We start from the raw sequence: 18,429 nt of genomic DNA on the forward strand, positions 1-18,429 counted from the left end.
GCATGAATACGCTTTGGCAATGAGCCCATATCGATGCAGTTAATAACCAGGGAGCTTTAGGTCGGCGAAAAGGAGATAAATGATTAAATACTGTAAATAAATAAAAGTAGTAAGAACAGCCTGCTAAATAATGGAGGCCCAGGTTTCTAACTTGGCAACTGCCTGCATGTTTAAACAAAAATCCATCCAGCTCAATTGTAGTGAGGTGAAAGCGGCATCATGCCTGTGTGTGTTGCCATTAATTCAGTAAATTATGCTGTGGGCTTCAACATTATGGCATACCGGCATCATTACAATCATGCCAAATTAGTTTTTAGCAGTCCCTGTTTTGCAATGTGCCCATGGGCGTACAGACAAAGAGGAGTGAATTACTATATCTACTAAAGAAACCTCTCTGATGATCCTGGTGATCCTGAGGTTCTGGAGTTACAAGAAGTTTTTTTCCCCGTGATTTTTATGCAGGTTTGTTGACATTTATTTGCAATGGACATATTCAATATTTGCATCCTGGGAAAGTTTGCTGTCAAAGCCCAACTGAATCTGAATGTGGTGTATAGGTTAAGGCTCTGGGAAGGAGTGCGCATTTTGACGCAGATTTCGGCAACTGAATGCTAAGGGTTTTACAGTACCTTTTTTGCTTGACGCCTGGCTGTATTGATTAGCTGGCCACGCTACAATAATTATTGGGGAAATTAATGAATAAATACAATGAATAAAGATTGTAGTGCAAAAGTTGCCAATGTCTGCTGCCTTCACATCCTTAGAAAAGAAGGAGAAGGTTTACAGATGGCAAGCGGCCAATCTGCTTAAATGTCCTTGAGTGTGACACTTAATGCCTCCCAGCTTTTTGCTCTGACCTGGTCTGAGTGGAAGCAGGCGAAAACAGGATTGAGTCTGAATGTGATCCCCAGCCAAAATATTTATGTTTGAGAATTCTTTAGGAAATTTCACCTGTTCTTGCCTAATGGGGGCCATAACCTGGCTGCCCTAGCACCAAACCAAGCAGATTCCGACCAGGACATTTTATTTGACTTTAACACCCTTGAAATGGGATATTTCGTAGGGATTTTGCAAACTTTATTAATTCATGAATATTCTTACAAGCTTTATGGGCACGGGTTGAAAATAAATGAAAAATAACTCAGGTTATTGAATTTTCTCCACTGTGACATGGCTACATAAGACCTTCTGAGTCTGCCATCTTTGCTAAATATCCCGCCTTTCACTGTCTGAGTGAATAGGGTATAAACAAATCAGCGATGATAGAACTGCCCTCACTCAAATATCCAGCTGTGTAGTCACACAAGTTCAGTGGTTTTTTGAAGTTTTTATTGAGGTGCCGTGGTTCATTCCCATGTGCTATGCTTCTTCTTGCTTGATTAAGTTAATGTGGTCCTTGATGAATACGGAGAAGGCTGCGTGGGAGGCCCACGCTGTCCAATCAGTGTCTTCTCTCTGAACTTTGAGACTACAGCACACTCCACGCTGACGTTTGAGCTCTTTGAAAAAAACTATTCTAAAAAAACTAAAATGTTTACTATAGAAAAGTACATAAAAGACTAGAGAAGAACAATGAATTAACATTTAATAGAAAAGTGTTGCGCTGGTTTCCGTCATCTATATCTATTGATCCTATATTTGTCAAAGGGAAATATTCAACATGGTCATTTTGTCATTGTCAAAATCTCCTTCGGTCCATTTAGTCAATTCAAGATACGTGTAATTTTCCTCAATGATTACTATCTGGCTGCTATATTACACCAACGTGGCTGAGGGCCCATCAGGTTGGGGGAAAAGCTTCCTGTCAACAACCGATTTCATTGACGGATTTGGGGGCGGCTGTGACTCAGTGGTAGAGCGGTTGCCTGCCAATCGGAAAGTTGGTGGTTCGATCCCCGCCCCTGCGGTCATTGTCGAAGTGTCCTTGGGCAAGACACTGAACCCCGAGGTGCCCCCGGTGCTGCGCATCGGAGTGTGAAAGTGTGTGAATGTTTATCTGATGAGCAGGTGGCACCTTGTACGGCAGCCCCGGCCACAGTGTATGAATATGTGTGTGTGTGAATGGTGAATGTTTCCTGTAGATGTAAAAGCGCTTTGAGCAGTTGTTAAGACTGGAAAAGCGCTATATAAATACAGCACATTTACATTGAAAGTGACGTTATTTGAAAGTCTATTTATCATTATTCCCAAGTCTCTCTGATGTGACGTTTGATCTGTTGAACATGCCAACTAATTATTGTACAATGCTTGATTTGAATTATTTATCATTTTAGACAACTGGACATAATTTTTTGCCCTTTTCCTGATTTGCTTTTCTTCATAGTCTATTTACTGATTGATTATTCCAAATATGTGCCAGTTGAATCAGTATTCTAATGACAGTGTGGGCCCATACACATTTCACTGATTGCTTTAGATCATCACAGTCTCTAGACTCCTGCAGATTTCTAATTAGGGATGCCATTAATGAACTTCTTAACTGGATGTTTTCACTGTCAATATGCATTGATCCTTAAGTCAAATAACTATAATGAACCCCATATCAAGGTCCTATTGTAGGACTGTGTACACCTAATACACAAGTGCATGTTTTTTAAAATATAAGACTGTTGCTTATGAAAAATACTCAAATGTGAGGACCAATTTAAACCTGGATAGTAATGACATGTTGGATAGTGAAGTCTTGAGGACATTTTGGCTTTTTTCTCCATTCTTAACTGGGCTGTTTGATGGCTGGATGTCCTTTCCATGCTGGGGTTGCCCCTCACCTTCTGCTTTCTTTGTGTTCGTGTGCATTATAAACTCTGGTTGATTTCTGGGGACTATGGTTAACTGCTCCTCAGGGTAAATCCAGACAGCTAGGTATACTACCTGTCCAATCTGAGTTTTCTGTTGCACGACTAAAACAAGTAATAATAAGTAAGTTCCTTCCCGAGGCTATTTTGAAGAGGCTCCATTATTGCGTACGGTGCTTAGCCGCCCAAGACAATTGTGATTGGTTTAAAGAAATACCAATAAACCAAAGCACATTTTGTCCTACCCCGGAATGCTGTGTGGACTAGCCAGAGCCACCTCTGCATCGTTGTGGAGGTAGGTCTGTCAATTCAAGAATAGGATTAGGTTAAGATTGATGTTAGTTAATAGTTGGGGTTTAGGCATGTAGTATTGATGGTAAAGGTTATTTCTTCAGGGTGCCAAGGCTTGCATAAGTAATGCCACTGTGTGTGTGCGTTCTAAGAAAGACAAAGAGGGAGAAAATAGAGGGACATAATTCTTACCAGTGTAAATCTGCCACACCTTAACTTTACAATTTACGTTGCTTTGTCTCTTGGGCTTTAGTGGACATAAATAAATTATTCACATGCAATTGTTATTTGTGCTTGTGCATGTGCATGTGTATGCATCAGAATGCATCAGCGAGATAAAGAACGGGAGCAAAGTCCTGAGAACTCATGAATTAGGTCTGATTTTCTGTCTGATTACACAGTGACATGCTAGTGGTTGTCCAGTACACAGTACGCAATGGGCCTGTTAGCCTCTGTTCCCAGGCCTCAATGACATAGAGTTACATCAGAGGAGAGAAGGGATGGAGTATGACTCACAATATCAAAGCTACTGAGTCTTTAGGTCCCCAAAGGCTGGGCTGCCTTAGACGTTTCTATTAAAATAATGTTTTTTCAATACAGAATTTGTTTTATGTTAGAGCTGTTATGTAATATGTGTGGAGCCCTGGCATGTTGCTGATGCCACACTGCATCTATACAGCTGAAAGTGTGTCAACAAAAAAAGAAACACACAAAACCTGCTAACGTATAAGGCCCCTGGAGGATGCATTTATCACTTCACCTCACAATGCGAACATGGTGGATGAAATGGAAAACATGCTGATGCCTTAGCATCAGTGAGGCAAAATTGGGACATGTATCCTGAGGGTTAGCTATCTAATTGTGATTATTTTTGACTGATCTTGAAATTACAATATAATGCACAATATCGGAGAGAATTGTCATCTTTGCATCATTATTCTCATAATCGTAGAAAAAATCATTATGATTGCGGTTTGATTTGTTTTTTATGAGGAACTGAATCATATGCAGACTTTATCTGAGTCTGTAGAATATGATAAGTGTCTGGGCCAGGACATGTCTGCAGCACCACAACAGACAATTGTGTGCCTGCTTTAAATTTGGATAATGCACTACAGCATAATCCATTTGGCAATTTTGCAATTTTGATAAAATTGATTAATTGTTCAGCACTACATGTGGACATCAACATCAACAGGGTTTATCTCCCTGGGGCCAGAGGTTGCTGGTTCAAACTGGACCGGCCGGATAAATCTGGGTGGGTAAAGCAAAAAATCAACATTTGCCACTTTCTCATTACCACCACGGACATGCTACTGGGCAGCTTCCAGGTGTAAATAAATGTGCGTCTGTGCAAATGTGATCAGGGCCTTTCTGCTCTTATCAGTGAAACTTCCTGAATGTATAAAGGTACCTTGCAGAAAAATAATACCTTGACTGACTTCAATCTACAGTATTTTTTAAGCTATTGACTTTTCATGCCAATATAGCCAAGGGATTAATGGAGCAAAATAAACTGCAAAAGAGTGACACAAAGGACTTGTGACACTGTTTGCTTCGGAATGGAAATCTATGTGTGGCTTTCATAGAGGAAAAAGTCCCTTGGCGCCTCTGCCCGATCCACCCCCATCATGTCAACTTCAGGATGGAGTCATTCCAGACAGGGAGGACTCTGAGTTAAGTGACATAAAGACTTGACATCACAAAGCCAGAGGGAGGAAGTACATACCAGGTTTACCACATTAACCCGGGAGACCTCGATTAAGTAGAGGCTGGCTTCTACCTGAGTCAGACATAGATGTGGTCCAGCAGAATGCAAACCGGAGAATGCTTCACAAATAGATACACCTGCACCCATCATATAATCTCAATGCCATTCATTTACAGCAGTCATTTCCAATTGAGCTCATACTGACCGCCTAAAGCCTCAATCCACCTCACCTGCTATGAATACTTCCGACAAGATGTTGTAAATATGGAAATCATGCAGCAAGGTAAGTCACCTCTATTAAACCTCATAAGAATTTTACATGGTCAACATCAGATGTTCTTGTGTACCAATATGTCGGCTGCAGAACAGCCACACAGAAATGCCAAAGTATCTGATAAATGAGTGATATCTTTAAATACAGCGCACTATTATTACGTTAGTGAGTACTAGTGAACTTCAAGCTATTCTCAGTGACCTCTGAGAACCCATCAGTTTAAACCTTTTGGCTGCTTCAGATTAAAATGAAAACTTGATCGATCTTTTGCTGCCTGGGCTGCTGGAACACTCTTCCATTTAACGTTTGGTCTGCTGACATGATCTCAGTTTTAAAATCTCACCTCAAAATCAATTTTTATAGATTGCTTTCCATTGCACTTAGTATCCTTTGTCGTCTTATCGCTGAACTTAATGATGCTATTTTATAGATTTTTATTGTTTGCCGTTACGCTGCTCTATCCATGCACCTCTATTTTTTCACACTAAATATTTTTTGGTTACAATATTGCTGTTTTATTCCTTACAGGCTGTTTTTTTTATGATAACAGATGTCCTCTTGTTTACTATTTGCTTCCTCTGGTATGCTCTTAAATAGTACAACATCCTTGAAAAAATGATTATTATTACTGTGGTAAGATCACCATTGTCCTCACACTCACTCGTCGTGCATTCATGACCCCATTGTAAATTAATCATCCATCAATATTTCCGACTAAGTTATAAGTCTTTGGGAGCGGGGTTATTGCTACTGTGGCCTATGTGCCCACCTGTGTCCACCTGCATTGGGTGCAGGACCTGCTGATGAATCAAATCTGTGTCTGTCCGTTGATGAAAGGAAAATGCATGCAAGTTCTTTGTAAAAGGTCAAGAGCAGCCGTGCTGCAGAGCCGCATGAATCATTCAACACGAGCCAGCCCTCTGCACCTACAGGTTACATAAAGAGCACCGTGTTACAACACCACTGACCATTTCAGTTGAAAAGCTATATAGATTAATTCAAGCTCCGGGGTTATTGAAGCTGCTGCCATGGTTACAGGGACCAAAAGCCATTAATGGAAGGAGGAAATTTGAGGAAAATTTAAAACATAACCCCCCAGCTATAGAAATATTATGGTATATATATCCTAATCTTACTTTTATGCTCCCTTGCTTTACTGGTGGACTATGTGATGCTTGTTACTATGGATACCATGCAATTGCTATGGCCACTGAATGTTTCAATGGTAATTCACATATATAAGTAACATTTATTTTATGTGGCTGACATTTATTTATTACCCTAACATATTGAAAATGTAGCCTCTTTTGATTTCCTGATGCACTTAGAGACCAGTCAGTAAATCAGAGGTGTAACACTACATTGATCTGGATCAATATATCGATGCAATGATCAACAATCCAATATCATCAATACAAAGAGAAAACACCTGTGATTTACACCCCTACAGTAAATACAGGAAATGGCATTAGTCTGCCTTCTTCCTTTTATGAAATAGAAGAAAAACGTCTCTGTTCTCTGCAGGAGACGTTTTGGCACAAGACTATGATGAAAGACAATAGCCTACGGTATGTTCGTTTTTTTTTTTGTGAAACCGAATCAATGCATGTTAAGTATTTCCTTTGCTATCTTCAGGATCACTTTTAGTGCAGGTATCAGTTCAGTTTTCAGGCAAGGGCCCATGTTTAAAGCTTGCAGGGCTACATACATGCTAACCTGCACTCTAATCCAGCATTAGCCTGCTTGGCTGGCACTCCTCTCCTCTAGCAAGAGCACATTCCTCATCCCCCAACGGACACCACAATCATGTATTCAGCATGCATATATCTACAGCCTGCATGCTGTCCTTTCTATCTGCCACTCTCCTACCTCCTATCTTTCTGTGATGAATGACACCCATCTCAGAGCAGTTAACTAATTATTCTCCATTAATCTGAGTCGAGCGGCTGCTGTCACCGCTGGAACCTCTGGCAACTCTGAGACCTTTTCACTCTCTTTCACACCCAGCAACAACCCTCACACCAAACCAGGCAGCCAGCCATATAGGATGGCAGGCAGCGAGGGAGGGAAGAGGGCAGCCACACCCGAAGCCATAGCAAAGCTGGTGTCACCATGGAAACGGGAAGAGTGACAAAAGGCTCCACGCGTATGTAATTATGCAGTTAGGGAGTTGGAAGAAGTGGCAATCACACTTAACTTTGAAACGTTGCAAGTTGCCTGTTATATACATGAAGGGTAGAGAACTGTTATGTATGGTATTTTGACAATAAAAAGGTCCTTTGCAGTACAATGAGAAGATCTTTTGAATTTTTCTTTAATTTAGAAGCATTTGCTGAGCTCAAACGCATAAAAGCAATGACCTTTTGCAGCAGTAAACAACTGCTTTTTAATCTGCTGGAACATTGAATCTAGATGAATATATGTTTAAAGCTATCCAAGGTTTTAAACCTCTGAATGATTCTCGACAATAGCTAAAAACTAACAACATGTCTTGATGATGATGTTTGTGTGTGTGTGTGTGTGTTTGTGTGTGTGTGTGTTTTGTGTTCACAAGAAATGATCTTTATTGCCACTAATCATGACATCCCCAACCGGCACCGTCAGACACCGCCTATCAAGAGCCTGGGTCTGGCGGAGGTTTCTTCCTAAAAGAGAGTTTGTCCTCGCCACTGTCGCACTATGCTTGCTCTTGGGGGAATTACTAGAATTGTTAGAACGTTGTAAATTATAGAGTGTGGTCTAGACCTACTCTATTTGTAAAGTGTCTCGAGATAACTCTTGTTATGATTTGATACTATAAATAAAATGTAATTGAATGTGTGTGTTATGGACTGCATTCTTACTCTGCCAGCTCTTCAAGGCTCCGGTACACATCATCCTCATTCAGAGCTGTGTCCTCTGATGGAAAGGGCCTGGTGCACACACACACACACACACACACACACACACACACACACACACACACACACACACACACACACACACACACACACACACAAACACAAGAGTGAGAGAGAGTACAAAATATGAGTACACACACTACAGTTTCCCAGGTAGAAAAATAAGCAGTCACAAACGGTGTGTCCTATCTGCCAGGTTGTCACTCTTAGCTCCATCACTTTAGCACCAACATAGCAAGATGTATTCAACAGAGGACCCCATCACTCACAAACAACATTGTCAAAACACATCAACACGCTGCTGCTGACAGATAACTACCTAGAACCTTCACAGAGCCAACTTTCCCAGGAGTTCAGGACAGAAAACAGTCTTTTTTTTCTCAGATGGATGGCCAGGTGTCTTATAAATCCCCTCAGGGGGTTTGGGCAGCTTTCAAGGACCCTCAGGGACAATGCACAGCATAAAATATTGAAAATAATAAAGTCTCCTGTTTTTGTATTCAGCAAAAGTGATCTTCTCCACTTACTTTATACGTTCACTTATTGTATAAAAATATATACAGTAGATATATGAATAATTATTGTTTTTGAGATGCACTGCAGGCTAGTTAACATAAATAAGAGCATTCCTGTCGGCCAGTAGTGCGATAAGGTGAGTGATTCCTCCCGATCCTCTTCTTAAAATTATCATTTCCGCCAACGCAGCGTCAACGAAAACAACCCTCCTGGGAAGTGGCAGAGCATTAAAATGAATGACTAATCAATTAGCTCATTAAACAGGGTGGATTTATTTCAATTTTTTTTTTTTTTAAGATATCTGCTTTCTGCAAACATGGTTGTGAAGTGCATGATTATATCTCAGGTGGCCGACTGTGTTTATGATGTCGTTTTGCTCCTTTCTTGAACAAGAGCTGATTGCTACAAATTATTGCCTATTAGCTTAATGCCGTGCACAATTGAAGCTCATTAAAATCAGAGAGGTCACGATCGGTGCTAATCATCAACCACGCTAAAGTTACTGAAACGGAAAAAGCATGTTTTTTTAAACTAATCCCTCCCCTGTTTATAAGAGATACTCCGGATTCATTTTAATCTTACAGGCTATTTCTGTGAGCCTCCATTCTATTAGAATGGTAAAATGTTTTATAAGAAAAGAACACTTTGGGAAGAAAATTGTTCATTACAATCATTACCAGCTTTCAAAGTACCCAAAGGTCCTGACAATGTTATTGTCAAAGGAGTTTGCTGTCTGTCTTTAGGTCTGTTTGTTTTCACCAGGATATAAGCATACTGTTACCTTAATAACTCTTGTGCACGCCAGCTGCATGCAGTGGTTCCTGCTGCAGTAAACAGCCCTGTCAGGTTAGCCTTGCGTTAGCCCGTCTGAATGATGGAACTACTGAACACATGAGCCCTTTTCTAACTGTCAAAGAGCCACTCGGCCCGGGTGCCCGGCTGGCTCAGTTGATAGAGCGGGCGACCATGTGTGGGGGTTTGCTCCTCGGCGCAAAGGGCCCTGGATTTGACTCTGAGCTGCGGCCCTTTGCTGCATGTTATTCCCCTTCTCTCTCCCCTTTCATAGGTTCATCGGTCGTGTCTAACAGAAAAGCGAAAAAATGCCCCAAAAAAGTATATAAAAGAGCCACTGGACACACACGCAAAGGACTCATTATTCAAGAAAGAGATGGAGAACAGAGCGAGAGAGTGTTTCAGGTCACAGGGAGAGTGAGGTTAAAGCTGTGCCTACAGTACCTCTTTGATTCATAATCAGTTGAAAAGACAGCAGTGGCTGGACTGTGAACTTGGGTATAGTTTCATTTAATGTATTCTCCCTGGGTATCCTGCTCTGCCTTTGAGAAAATGACAGCTCAGATGCCCCCCCCCCCCTTATCTTTTTTTAATTGTGTATTTAAAAGTGTTTATTTTCTAAATAATTGTATTGTTTTTATGCGAGGGATCCTTATCTGTTGGTCTTCCTGAGGAAGAATCTGTTTTCCTGATTCTATTGTGATTGGAAACATGATTGCTGCCTCAATTACGTGCAGGGGCAATGCTTATTGCTTAATTTTTGTACCACACGCAAAAAATCATTGGGCATAGTCAGGTGGTCATAGTAGTGATTTGTAATATGTGGAAGGGCTTGCTGATGGCTGATATAATGCACAGCCCAAATATAAATGAACGGATGTTACCATGTGCTAATGTGCGAGAAAGATTTTGTAGCAGGAGAGAGACGCCACAGTAAACAATAAAGAATGTCTGTATGTGTGTTGTCGCTGGCTGTGAAGTGAGCTGGGAGATGATATTGAACAGTTGAGTGTCAAAGACCAGACATTCAAAGCTCTTATAAAAGGCACTCAACTTTCTGTACGCACTCCTATTTGAAATCCTTTGGCTGAGTCTAAGCCGAGATAGGATCAGATGACTGAGGCGCTTTATTGTGATAACACGTCTTCGTAAAGAACCGACAGCAGTGACCTGTCGTTGTGTGAAGGCCAAATATCTCACTAAGAGACAGTTATAGTGCAAGTGTAAAAAAGCAATAAAAACCGTAGTTCGTCTTATCGATTTAGCTGTGTGTGTGTGTGTGTGTGTGTGTGTGTGTGTGTGTGTGTGTGTGTGTGTGTGTGTGTGTGTGTGTGTGTATCTGTGTGACACCAGCAATTAGCCTTTAAGTAATTAAAACAGTGGTCACGTTGAAAGAGTGTGTCAGCCATCAAGTTAATGAATGCTCAACTAGATACTCAAAGGCCAGCCGGTCACCCTCAAGCCTGTGCGCACGCACACATACACACTTACACACACATACGCGTAGCTTCATTAAAACCTCTGTATTTCCAAGAGCTAATTACAAGTAAAATTATTTAGGAATCATAACACAAAAACGGCCTCATTTGATTCATGTTACTTTCTCACTCACTGTTATGAGCGCAGATGGTGCTTCCTCCAGAGTGTAATAACACACCCACATCTGATGGCCCCCGCCAATGAAATGTGCATTATATTATAAGTTATTAATGGAGTCCCGCAGGGCTAAATTTAATTACATAGTAGTTTGTGCAGATACGTGCCCATATGTATCACCTCAGTGTTGTTTTGCGGATCCAAGCATTGCCCAATGCTGCCGTTTTCATTTCGCTAAAATGATACAACCAGGTGTAATTGAAGTACGTTTATAATTTCATCAGGGCTCCAATGATGAGCCATCTCATCGCTATTCAAAAGGGCTCTACTGTCTTTTCCTGCAGGCGTGTTGCTTCATGTTGTTCAGGCCTGAACACTATGTGGTAAACCAGAGAGGATGTTGTGGTACATGAAAAGTATTTCCTTTGTAATCAGAGTACAAAGTGTATTTGTATAACGCCACCGGCCCTCATGATTTGGCTTATTCACGTTTGTTTTACATATTTTATCTGGATTATCTGGAGTGCAAGTGATTCTGTAAAAGTTAAAATTATATACAGTATTTAGGTAAAATTAGGATGATATGGTTGTCTGACCACATCAAATACTATCTGTGTGTGTTTTTGTGTGCGTGTTTGTCTGTGTGTGTGTGTACAGCAGGTAGATCAATATATGTTAAAGCTAAATGTATCCATTCCAACTTATTTCTTTTCCTTTTTTCTTCGGCTTTTTCTTTTTTATCTTTATCTATCCCCTTTTAAATGGAATTCATTGTACTTTTTGTATTTTGTTGATTTCGTTGTGTTTTCTTTTGTTTGTTTTATTTTACAAGTCTCTCCTTTGGTATTATAAATAGATGAAAGAAAATAAACTGTTCATTTAGTCCCAATCAAATCAACTCCCAATTGATTCATTCCAATAAATTGCAAGCCTAACCAAGAGAGACTTTTATTAAGTGTATGTGTAAAAATGTGAAATTTATCCACAAGAACACATACAATTCAGCATAGAAGTATGTAGAGAATAAAAAACTCCATTTATGAAAACAAATATCAATGGATATTTACTTGTATTTAAACTGAAAGTTTCTTTGAAGGGAATTGTTTTTAAATATAATATCTACCAAATTACTTAGTTCTTTCTAGGAAAATCCTAGGAAGCTATACAATAAAGCATTACCTGTTATTTTCACCCGACCGTGTGGGGGTGAAGGGGGCTTCGCGAGGGTCATGAGGGATTGGCTGTGTGCATTTGTGTGTTTATGGTATTGTATCTTTTTTATTTCATTGTACCATGCCTAATTTCTTTCCTACTTCCTATGCTTTGTTAAAGCCAGTGCTGGCGTAAAGGAAATGTCTGCTGGACAAAGCCGCAGTGAGCCGGTCCCATTGATCAATTATTGTCGAACAACAGAACAAAAGTGTAGTTGTTAGCTGTAAACGGTCGGAGTCTGAAGCAGTTTCCCGTCCCAGGACACGGCTTTGTTTCTGCAGAGGTCGATAAATCGCTGGATCTTGAGCAAGCCTGTGCACTTTGCCACTTATTGTACCATGCCTGTCCATCAAACAACCCCCCTCGCTGCGGCTTGGGGAGGATGTGTACATGTGTGTGTGCAAAATAACATATGAGTGAGCCTCTTTCTTTGCATGTTATTTCCACATTTACATTAGCACATGTGATGCATTAAAACATGAGTAGAACATGAGGAGTGGATGTACTGTGCATTGTGACAACCACTTGTGTGATGTAATTCAGTGGTGTGAGGGGGCAGAGCCCTGCCGACAGGATGTGGAAAAGGAGGGACGAGGCAACGTGCAGAGAGTGATTCTTGACAGTGTTACACAGCCCTGTGCGGGACTGTTTCTGTTGTTTGTCATGTACTGCATAATTACATAATGCTAGTGCAATAATGAATTATTCTAGGGCTATGGGGGCACAGTGACATTGCATTAATCTATTTATTTCACTTATTATTTTAGAACGTGTGGTTGGCTGTGGCTTGTTTTGCTCATGTTGTTTCCTTTTGTGTTGTTACCGTGTCTTTCAACATACTGTAACGTATTTTATGTCAGTCCCTGTCGATCAGGCTGGGTATTTTTGGACCACCCACTTTTATCTGCAGAAACGTTAAAAGCGCCCACACCCACAGGATTTGTGCTGGGTCCCGCTGGATCCTAATTCCAATGAAGTCCTCTACACTGTAGCTGCTTATTCTACTCCTGGGCTGGTTCTCACTTCTCTTATTTGATAGCTCCTTGCTCCTCGGTTGAACCAGAAGTTTTTCTGGCACTCCTTCTTGAATGCCTTCTAAAAGCTCTTATTCCTGCCCCGAGGAGCGATCATCGAGAGTCGAGGAGGGATCTCCGAGGGAGGATGAGCGAAGATACAGGAGAGCAGCCTTCCCAGAAGCCGTTTAGCTGAAAGCCGGTTCCTACTCCGCCTGTAGAGCTGACAAAATCCATGTGACGATTCAGAGGAAAGGACGTCTCATCCCTTTGAAAACACTCTCCCTTTTTTCCTTTGTCCTTAATATTTATTAATAATTTCCCCTCTCTCCCATGCTTCCTTGGTGGGACAGAATAAGACGCGAGGAAAGGAAGCAAGGGGAGAAAGCGGGGATGTATTTTAAGGGAAGTGAGATTCAGCCTTGCTTAGAACTGTGATTCTAACTTCAATTCAGTTGTGAGTCATTTAAGAAATGACTAACAACACGTGTGTTTTTTTCCTTTTTTTTTCTATTGTTTTTTTTTCTCTTTTTCTTCTTTTCACATTTTTCTTCTTTTTATTTATATTATTAATAATTATTGTTTTTCTTTTGATATGTGGTATTGAATAAGAAATTAATAAAACTACAGTTTGTGTAGTCACATTTTCCTTTACAATCTGCTCTATAAGCCCAATCTTGTTGATAACGCCATTTATTTCAATTATTTGAATCTAACGCTTTTAAGTTTTCAGCAAGTTTGTTTCTATGCAGACAGTATTTATCGTGAGCCAAGACTACTGTTATAGATACTCAGTTAGACCAAATGATCAGGTGTCCTTTGTTTCATTTTGTTTATTTCACACAATATCATTGAATATTTAAAAACGATTTCATGAGGTACAATGATCATTTGCCAGCTGTGTGAAATGGGGAACCCAAATAAGCTTCTAAGAGCTTTTCAGAGGGGGCCCTTATATAAACCCTTTATAAATACCTTCTCCTCAACTGTAGTCTTGATGCTGAGCTGAGGTCTTTTACACTCTGCAACCCTGATGTATATATATACACACACACAAACACAAACACAGAGAGACGCACACACAGACACACAAACTCCAAAAGCATGGATAAGTGATGAACTAGGAGAGTGAAGGTATACGGCACAGAGGATGACACAGGCTTATACATTAGATAAGCTGACACACAATGTCAACTCCCAGGACACAAAGAGAAGGGGACAGAAGGCATCAACACAAAGAGGATTTAAGGTTTTGATTGACAGTTTCTATGATACATTGTTCAAAGATTTAGGGTTGTAGACAATATCACCAATGTATGTTGGCTTTCTGAAGAGGGGGGAGGGGGACATAATGAAATCAGAGGTTCCTTAACTGGACCAAATAAAAATAAAATAAAAGTTGAAGCTGCAAAGGGTTAAAGACTGAAATGTAGCTTCAAACAGTTCCAATAAGTCCTTGTCTTTGAATGATGTTCATTGCATATTTTTATGAGAATGCTAAATAACAAATCGTCCCACTGTAAATTCATAAACACAATTTAGGATTCGCTAACTAAATAATACAGAGGAAAGCAAAGACATTTCTCTCTGAATTGAGTCTGCAAAGCATCGTGTCAGCAGCCTGAGAGGTGAAACCGAGGGGAAAAACTCTCCATGAGGCAGAGAAACAATTGAAAGCGAACTTATCTTCATTTCTGTTATCAAATCAGACTCATGTGTGTTACGTGAGATTGATAGTAAGAGCACTGTGGGATGTGAAGTCACTCAACTGAGTTGATGTGAAATGTAAAAGATGTTAGACTGGGACAAAAATATTGACAATGAGAAAAAAGAGGGAAATTCCATATGTGTCTGTCGACATAAGAAAGAATAGAAATGACAGGATGAAGGAGAGGGAACTGCTCAGATGAATATTTGATTATGTGTCCAGTGTAGAGGAGCATTCACAATAAAGCTGACACAGTGCTCAGACATGAGCTGTCAATGCCTGATTACAGTGAACACACATGAAAGACAAGATCGATGGGCTTCAACAGAAGGTCAATGGACATCCCTGTAGCAATGTTACCGAACAGAGAGGAACTTTTTGAGCATTTTAAAATACAATTACTGGCCTGATGTGGGTTCCATTAATGATCTGAGACTGTGGGATTAATGTCTAGGCATCGAGACCTCCAATGAGGAACTCAAGATTCTTTAAAGCTACACTATGTCACCTTTCCTGCTTCGGTCCCCCTACAGGTTGTCTTGTTGGACAACCACAAATGCAAAAACATCTAGATCCAAGTGAAAATGCAAAAACTCACAAACCAACAGGTGGCACTATAACACTGAAACGAGATTGGCCAATCACGCAAAGAAAAAGAAGAAATTGGCCAATCAGAAGCCTGACAAAAAGTAATTTACGAAAGGCTACCTGGCTGCAATAGTGCATTGACCGCAATGTTCCTCAATAAAGTGGAAGATGCGCATGTGTGATATATGTGTATAAAGTACTTTTAGCAAGTGGCTGACACTGGTAGTGTTTTGGTCATGACTGCCATTTCAAAAAAATATTGCCTCATTTTGACACCTGAAAAAGGAGATTTACAGCACACGCTGTAACATTGTAAGCATAATACAGTGATTTTTTCTGTGTGCACAACACAACGCGGTAAACACTGACCTAAAATGCAGTTTGCCTATGGACGAAAGGCCAAAAGGCATAGAAATCTTTTAAAAAATGTACACGTGGACTAGGCCTAAGAGACCCAGACATTTTCTTAGCTTATTACAGAGGAAACCAGAGCTAGAAAGCAAGTGAATAATGGACTTGCAATAAACAAAAGGTGAGCATGTTTTTGTTTTTAAAAATTTAACATGAAACACCATGCGGACTTGACGCAACAGGGAAATACACATTTGTCACGGCGGAGACGGAGAAAGCAACATTTAAACTATCTACAGAACAACAAATGTGAAGTTTGTATTACTGTCTATTACACACTTCCAACACATTTTATGTTTGACATTAAAAATGATAAAAATGTAAAGAATTTTTTAATTTTTTAATTTTTTTTATTATTAAAGTATGACTGATTACATATTAATGACCAATTACCAAGATATTAATGTTTAGTAAGACCATTTTGCCAATGCAACCTCTATGTTGACACGTCCCCATGAGGGAATGTAGTTCAGTGTACCATCCAATTACCTTAATGAATGCGTTCCTGTTCAGGCCAAGAGTCAAATGTGACTTGATTTAATAAAGTCATTGATCCCTACAAGGTTGTGTATTCACATTCACCTCCATATCAAGATAAGAGGTCAGGGTAACCCTCAGGGCTACAAAAGGAATTCAGTGTTTTACTCAGATTTTCAGATTTCTGAGATAGCAATAGCTCAGCACCAGAAAGTCCAGAGTGTGCTTTCCACTGAGGTCAAATGAGCCTTGGTTTTGACACCTCCCAGCAAAATGTTCAGTGTGAATTAGCCAGCTGTCAGCGGGTTGTGTTGTCTTTAATAATGACAAGGGAGCTGCTTTCTCTCCCCTCTCTCCTCTCTTCTCTTCCTCGCATGGCTCCTAATGGGCGCGCTCCATCTTCTCATTACCCAGACGGACAAAATGGCTTTTTATGTGGCGCCGGTGAACCACCAAGCTCCAAGCAGATTGTGCAAATGAAGAGAAATCAGAAGCCCATTCCAGATTTGATTTAGCAGTGTGAATAACTCACTCAGTTTCATCAATATCTGTGAGAACTGACCTCTCAATGCAATGTAGTATTCTGACTCAGATTGAGGTGTAATAGGTTACTGCAATACAGTTTGAGTGACAGATGGAAATGTGGGTGGCGTTGTGCCCTGCAAGACAACTTGCTTAAAGCTTAACAGCTTAAAGCTGCTACTAATTGCCTAAAAATGGAAATTGACTTGTAAATGAGCAGCAGATGTTTATAGCGACCTCCATATTAACATAGGACTACAAGTAAATGCGGAATACATTCATCCAAATGGTTTCTTTGACACAGATACTCTTGAGTGCTTTGGCTGTTCAAATGATAAATGAGAGAATTAAAAATGACACACATACCTGATGCCTTTGATTTGTGCGATGCTGTGGTGGGAGATCCTTGACAGAGCGGAGATTACCTGAAATAAACACAGAGATTGACAGATAAACACATAATTCATTATTTTATTGCCATTTTATTTGCAACATCCATTCCCTTCATTTGCTAGGTTTATCATTTGTTTCTTCTGCCTTTTATGTCTAAATTGATGCTGTTATACTGTGATACTGTATTATTTAATACAGACTCCAGGATAACTACATACTTTGGATAAGCTAATGGGGATCAGACAAAACAAACAAGACCATAAAAGCAGTCAGCAACAAATGTAATAAAAAGATAAGCAGTCAGAGGCAGCAATCATCTATAACAGTAACTGAAAGATAAACCACCAGGGGCAACAATAAATCAACAATAGTAACTAAAAGTAACAAAAAAGTTAACCATCCAAGGCAACTTAAAAAGTAAGTAAAAAACAAATCATCCGACGATTTCATCGGCTGATACTGGCTTACAGACATTCAGCTTTCAGCATCTATCTGGTATTGAGCATATGACAACTTTTTTTTTTTATAGAACATATAGCCTAATGCAGAAAATTGTGCTTGAGGTGATTTTTAGAATTGCTGTAAATATATAGTGTTTTATTTAAATTGTCAGCAGTTAACTGATGCCAGACATACAAACAAACTCATGTTTCTTCAGCTATTTCTTTTATTTGTATTTTTTTATTGACAAGCTATTACATTGAATGTATAATAATGTTAATCACAGCCTCCTGAGTACCTTTGCATACAGTAGTCATAGTCCACAAAGAAAAGGGCTTTATTATTTCAGCTTATAAATTCACTATATTGGTCGCCACATCAGAAATCTTCCCCTCTAAAATTAATATTGGTCTCAAAAATCCCATATTGTTTGGGCTATGCATTTCACTATGCATTTCACTATGAAAGTAATTAAAAGTAGCTAAACAACGTTCAAAGGCAACAATCAACAGCAAAGGTACCGGTACTATATGACACAAGGGAAGAGCCATTATTAAACTACTTTGTATGAGCAACCACTTAAATGAAAAAAAAAGGTTCTTTGAGGGTCATTATTGAACATTACTTGCACGTTTCTTAGCAACCCCGCTTAGGCGTATGCAGCATCACGAAGGACTGTGTGTAAACATAATGCAGAACACCATGTTAATGGTGACGGTCAAAGACATGTGGTGCACAGTCACGGATGGGTGGGTACCACTTTGGTTATATTTCACTCACACACACACA

General features: G+C 39.9%; 1 protein-coding gene across 11 annotated transcripts in view; it reads right to left on the minus strand.

The window, feature by feature from the left end:
• vav2 (vav 2 guanine nucleotide exchange factor) overlaps positions 1–18,429 on the minus strand; it is a 205,703-nt gene that overhangs the window by 33,941 nt on the left and 153,333 nt on the right. For all 11 annotated transcript variants that reach the window (XM_034895972.1, XM_034895968.1, XM_034895971.1 and 8 more), the window contains exons 3-4: positions 17,173–17,231; positions 7,915–7,983 (exon numbers count right to left, since the gene is read on the minus strand). In XM_034895972.1, coding sequence (XP_034751863.1) covers positions 7,915–7,983; positions 17,173–17,231 — 128 coding nt within the window. The remainder of the gene's footprint in view (positions 1–7,914; positions 7,984–17,172; positions 17,232–18,429) is intronic.

Source organism: Etheostoma cragini, chromosome 16 (assembly GCF_013103735.1).
Source record: "Etheostoma cragini isolate CJK2018 chromosome 16, CSU_Ecrag_1.0, whole genome shotgun sequence".
Taxonomy (NCBI): Eukaryota; Metazoa; Chordata; class Actinopteri; order Perciformes; family Percidae; genus Etheostoma; species Etheostoma cragini.